Raw genomic sequence first — 6,120 nt, forward strand, 5'->3', positions numbered from 1 at the left:
AACGTCTTTTCCAGGATCTTTTTTTTTTTTTCGTTTAAAAATGTAAGAAACTTTGCTAACACTGTTTTCTGGTGTTTCTGTTACAGTAATAAAGTGACTGGAATCTATGAGCTTAGCTTGTGCAAAATAGCTGACACAGGAAGCCCAGGTAAGATTTTCCTAAAAATACTAATGGTTTGTTCAGTTTGAGATTTTTTTTTAAATGTGTTATTTTTATTTAGCAGAGATGCATTAAATTGATCAAAAGTGACAGTAAAGATATTTATAATGTTACAAAAGATTTCTGTTTCAAATAAATGCTGTTCTTTTGAACTTTATATTCATCAAAGACTTGGTTAAAAATTTATCAGTTTACAGTTTTCACAAAAATGCAGCTGTTTTCAACGTTGATGATAATAAGAAATGTTTTTTGAGCAGCAAATCAGCATATTAGAATGATTTCTGAAGGATCCTATGACACTGAAGACTAGAGTAATTTGACATTATGAATTATATTTTAAAATGTAAAAAGGAAACGGTGATTTAAAATTGTAATGATATTACAATTTTACTGTATTTTGATCAAATAAATTCCTTTTGAAGACATTTTTAAAAATGACCAACCACAAACTTTTGAATAATTAAATAAAAACAAGATTCGAAGGTTATGATTTCAACTTCTATTTTGCAAAAATGTGTAAAATTGATGATTTTCCAGTTTAGCCTGTGTCATGTTTGTGATTTTGCATATTGATATATTGGGTCTGCTATATTGAATCAATTCCATTGTTCATTTTCAGGTATGCAGCGACGGAGACGGAAGGTTCTGGATACATCTGTGGCGTATGTGCGTGGAGAGGAGAACCTGGCAGGCTGGAGACCCCGAGGAGACAGTCTGATCCTGGAGCACCAGTGGGAGCTGGAGAAACTCGAGCAGTTGCATGAGGTGAGCACAGAAGACAAAAGATCATGATTGAGCAGTGCCACACTCTTTGTGTTCATCTGCATAAGAATATCTGACAGGCAGTGGTGATCTCCAGACCCTGATGTCCATTTCTATCCTTTTCAGGTGGAGAAGACGCGTCACCTGCTGCTGCTCCGTGAGAAACTGGGTGAGACGGCTCCTCCTAAATCCCCGAGCGACTCTCTGTCTCCCAGTCTGAGCAGCGGCACCCTCAGCACCTCCACCAGCATCTCCTCCCAGATCTCCTCCACCACCTTTGAGAGCGCCATCACACCCAGTGAGAGTAGCGGATATGACTCCACAGACATCGAGAGCTTGGTAGACCGCGAGAAGGAGCTGGCCACTAAGGTAAAAAAACTGTACAAGTACTTGAAATTGCTTTCCATTTATAGGCAGATGAGATATTTATATATGATTTTTTTCTTGTTTACAACCATATATTATATAACCATTTTAGTTTAAATCAGTACCATTAAGGTGCATTTCATCGGCATACATGCTCCCTTGGAATCCATCGATGCATTTTATTTCCTTACAAGTAAATCTTTCTCATTACCTGTGTACATCTGCCTGGATGCCGCCATGTTTGTGACATTATTTAGCTGCATCTCTTGAAAGTCAAATTTCTAAGTTGAATGTCTGACTCAATTGACTTTCTATTGCACTTTTCGAAGTAGGAAGTTGGAAATTCTGACTTTCTGAGTCGAAGTGAGCATAGCTTAAAGGCTGGAATACACTACACGACTTTCCAAATCTGAACAGATTTCAAAACACTGGGCATCATACACTTACCGACTTTGTAATAGTCTCAGAGGAAAAACTGGCCGTCATACACGAAACGACTGAGGTTCATACATTACCAGACTTTAAAGTTGTTCTGATCACAACAAACTCACACATGTGACAAATGAAAACAGTATGTGTTCTAAAATCGGCTCAAAATATCAAACATGTTTGATCTCCTCCGACTGGATGGAATCAAAGTCTGAAGCTAAAAAATCGGAGTCTGTGGTCATCATACACTACACGATTTTCTATGTAATCTAGTGTCAACTCAAATCTGCAGACTGGCTCTGACTTTTGGCGACTATCATCGAGTTCTCCATACTGCAATTAGAAAATCGGTGCAAAACTAGTGTAGTGTATTTCAGCCTTTATTCTCACACACCTGTTTAGACCTATTGTTCAGAAGTTTGGGGTCGGTAAATGTTTTTGAAATGCTCACCAAGGCTTTATTTCATCAAAAATTCAGTAAAAACAGGAATGAATTATTATTACAATTTAAAATAACTAGTTTATTTGAATCTATTTTAAATTGTGATGGCAAAGCTGAATTTTCAGCAGCCATTATTCACATGATCCTTCAGAAATCATTCTAATATGCTGATTTGCTGCTCAAGAAACATTGGTTATTATTATCATCAATGTAGAAAACAGATGTGGACTACTACTGCTATCTCACGTTGAGTTGTTCTTTAAAAACGTCACCACGCATGAAAGACGCATAATAATATAATTTGACCAGCCACATTGCTGTAGTTTTAACATTATTATGAGGACATAATAAGATCACAATCTCTATGATTCACTTAAAAGGTAGATTGTAAATGTCTTCAGGATCGATCACGATATAAAATCATCAGATCGCCCACCCCTAGTTGTGATTCTTTATATTTTTGTGGAAACTGTGATACAATTTTTAGATATATTTTTTTATTCTTTCATGAATAGAAAAGTTCAAAAGAACAGCATTTAAAAAAAAAAAAACATTTTGGAACATTATAAATGTTTTTACGGACACTTTTGATCAAATTAATGTATCCTTGCTGAATAAAAGCTTTAATTTCTTTCAAACAAATAACTGAACCCAGACTTTTGAATTGGATAATGGATGTCTGTTAGAAAGGATGTGCGTTTATGTTAACGTTAATTCTTTGCAGTGCCTCCGGCTCCTGACACACACTTTCAACAGTGAATACAACCAGATGTGCAACAGCATCAGTGACTGCAAGGTAACCTGGACTTGAACGATGAAAAACAACCAGTTTTGTATGAATTGGAACATATCCGCTTGAATTAATTAAAAACAAACAAAAAAAAAAAAAACTGTTTTCTGTCTTTCAGTTGTCGGATATCTCTCCTATGGGCCGTGACCCATCCGTCACCAGTTTCAGCAGTGCTACTCTCACACCCTCCTCCACCTGCCCCTCTTTGTCAGACTCTCGGTACGGTTCGGATGTAAAAGCACAAATGATAAGCTCAAAAAATACAGTCTTCTAAAAGTTAAGTGTCCTGTAAACATCTGTCTTGTCCAGGACCCCTGAAGCTAACTCTTGTGCCACCAGCCCCTCATGCTCAGACTATGAGAACTTCCCCATGGTGCCCATTCTGGAAACGTCCTACCTGGCCCGCGCCAGCAAACACGAGTTCCTCAACCTTGTGCCTGATATTGAGGAAATGAGACCTGGGTGAGAGTTTTGATATAGCTGGCACATCTAGTTTTGTTTATTCAATTCTCACAAAAATCAAGATGAATTTGAACACTGAAATCATTAAATTAAGCTGTTTTGTATTGCAGTTTCCGTGAATGGGGCAGCAGGGATGTTGTTATTGTACAGGAATATGCTGGTCTGACATGCCCTCTTGTGTTCACTCAGGTCTGTGGTATCAAAGAAGGGATTCCTCAGTTTCATGGAGTCCCGTTCCAACTCCTGGGTGAAGCACTTTGTGGTGGTTCGACGGCCATACGTGTTCATCTACAACAATGACAAGGACCCAGTAGAGAGGGGAGTGCTGAATTTATCCACTGCCCAGGTGGAATACAGTGAAGACCAGCAGGCCATGCTCAAGGTAAAGCCTCACCTGCTATGTGGAAATCAACTGTTTTCCCTGTAATTTATGTCACCCGAATGCCTGATTTTTGCTGTTGGATGGCTTGCAGACACCTAATACATTCGCCGTGTGCACCAAGCACAGAGGGATCCTCCTCCAGGCCAACAATGACAAAGACATGAACGACTGGCTGTACGCCTTTAACCCACTGCTAGCAGGAACAATAAGGTACACAGCCTTATTTTCCCCCCAATTTTTTTTTTTTTGGATGATTACCTAGAATTAACCTAGTCTAGTCTGGACCAAACTGACCACCTCTTTGAAGTGGTTTTTTTTTTCTGGTCCTCTCCAGAAAAAATTGCAAACATTCAATGTCCCTAAAAGAAATGGCATTGCAAAATATCAAACTAAGTGTCATTTATTTTAAAGGAATTTGGCACAATCAAATGCTTAACTATATAATTTATAAACTCACTAGGGTTATTACAGTTAACTAAAACTAAAACCATAAAAATGTTTCTTATTTTAATAAAATAAAATGAAAATATAAAAAAAAGCTTATTTTAGCTAGTTGCCAAAGAAACAGTTCTCATTTTCATTTAGTTTAACTTGGTGTACTAAAAAAATAAATATAAATGTAAAAAAAAAATCTGAAATAAAATCAATATAAAAACAATATAAAATAACTAATAAAAATGACAAAAACAACATTGAAAATAGAAACTATAAAATAAATGAATAAATAAAACTAATTAAAATATTAATTAAAACTTGTGCGTCTCATTGATACTGAAATTACACAAATACACACACTAATTATGTTATTACTTAATTTAAATAAATATTTATATAGGCATTTATTTTAAAGAAATGGCACAAACAGTTAGCTATATAAAATAAAATAATCATTGAATTATTTTTATAAGTTCGTATTACTGTAATAATAACAATAATGAAAAAAGGTAATTACATACATATATATATATATATATATATATATAGAGAGAGAGAGATAGAGAGCGAAAGAGAAAACTGATTTTAGTTCTGAGAAAAGTTCTATTGTTGTTAACAGATGCCACTTGGTTTCATGTTTTGTTTCTAACGGTCACATTCAGACTTTGTGTCTTAAGTATTCAAATACTTTTTAGGGCTGCTGTGTCTGTCTGTCTGTCTGTTTTTTTTTTTTCCCCTCAAAATTTTCACTGCTCACCTGACTCTTTCTGTGGTTTCCTACAGGTCCAAGCTGGCGAGGAGACGGTCCAGTCTGATGAAGAACTGAACGAGTGTACACACGCACAGAGATAGTGCTCATTTCTCTTCGTCTACCTTTACAACGTACCAAGTGTGTTAACACTTCTAAATCTTTGTGGTTCTTGACGGTTTCGCTTGTATGTAGACCTGTGGCTCTCTTCTCCTCTCCACAAATGAACTTTCAGTTCCTAAACACCAACTGTCCCCCCCTCCCTCCCTCCCCTCTCTATTGTGTTATTGATTGGATTTATTCTGTCTTCAGTTTTGTTCTCTGTCATAACTGAACCTCCTTCAAGTAGCATGTTGTAATAGTCTGTTTGTGTGTGCACGAATCTTCAGAGCAGGTTCTGCTTTCTCTTGAGTTACTCTCGTCTGGAAACATCATCCTTACAGTGTTGTCTGCCAGGAACATCTTACCCTCAGGACAAAGTTGGTTTGAGTAAATGAATAAATATATTAATAATAATAAATATATATATATACGTATGTATATAATATTATAATATATTATTGTTATAATATATTATAATATAAAATATTCTGTATTTAATTATCACAAAATAATCTCTAAAAGAAAATATACAAAACAAAAACATAGCTTTGCTCCAGATATTGCTAAAAATAAAGATTTTTAAATGGACCAAAGCACTTCTTGAAGATGCTTAATTTTCTAAACAAGACAGAAATTGACCGTTAAACCGAATGTTATTGCAGTATTGGCTTAGTGACCATGTACATACAGCTGTTTACTCACCCAGCCTGTCGCGATGTATTTGCTTGACATTAATTCCACATATCAAGGACATAAAACATACCATTAGCAAAGTGCAGTATGTAATCATAAGACATATAATACCAGGGAAAGAAAATAATGGTGATGATCCCTCACATATCGCTCTTTCGGTAGCCTACAGGAGTATTCTGCTCGATTTAAATGATTTCCTCAGTAGATTAGGTAAAAAAAAAAATGGTGCAAAAGAATTACCTTAACACAGAACAACTGACCGAATGAATCCATTTGTACATAACGTTCAGGATTACTGTGCTTAACGCTACTCATGACGAGACATGATGCATTATGGGTTTCTGTCTTT

General features: G+C 35.9%; 1 protein-coding gene across 1 annotated transcript in view; it reads left to right on the forward strand.

The window, feature by feature from the left end:
• The window catches only part of LOC107695777 (kinesin-like protein KIF1B), an 84,145-nt gene extending 78,658 nt beyond the window's left edge, over positions 1 to 5,487 (forward strand). The window contains exons 41-49 of the mRNA XM_016495818.1: positions 87 to 148; positions 780 to 925; positions 1,049 to 1,291; positions 2,884 to 2,955; positions 3,068 to 3,168; positions 3,259 to 3,411; positions 3,601 to 3,793; positions 3,885 to 4,003; positions 5,012 to 5,487. Of these exons, the coding sequence (XP_016351304.1) occupies positions 87 to 148; positions 780 to 925; positions 1,049 to 1,291; positions 2,884 to 2,955; positions 3,068 to 3,168; positions 3,259 to 3,411; positions 3,601 to 3,793; positions 3,885 to 4,003; positions 5,012 to 5,054 (1,132 nt within the window). The 3' untranslated portion in view covers positions 5,055 to 5,487. The remainder of the gene's footprint in view (positions 1 to 86; positions 149 to 779; positions 926 to 1,048; positions 1,292 to 2,883; positions 2,956 to 3,067; positions 3,169 to 3,258; positions 3,412 to 3,600; positions 3,794 to 3,884; positions 4,004 to 5,011) is intronic.
• Positions 5,488 to 6,120: the final 633 nt, after the last annotated feature.

This window comes from Sinocyclocheilus anshuiensis, unplaced genomic scaffold (assembly GCF_001515605.1).
Source record: "Sinocyclocheilus anshuiensis isolate Anshui unplaced genomic scaffold, SAMN03320099.WGS_v1.1 scaffold234, whole genome shotgun sequence".
NCBI lineage: Eukaryota > Metazoa > Chordata > Actinopteri > Cypriniformes > Cyprinidae > Sinocyclocheilus > Sinocyclocheilus anshuiensis.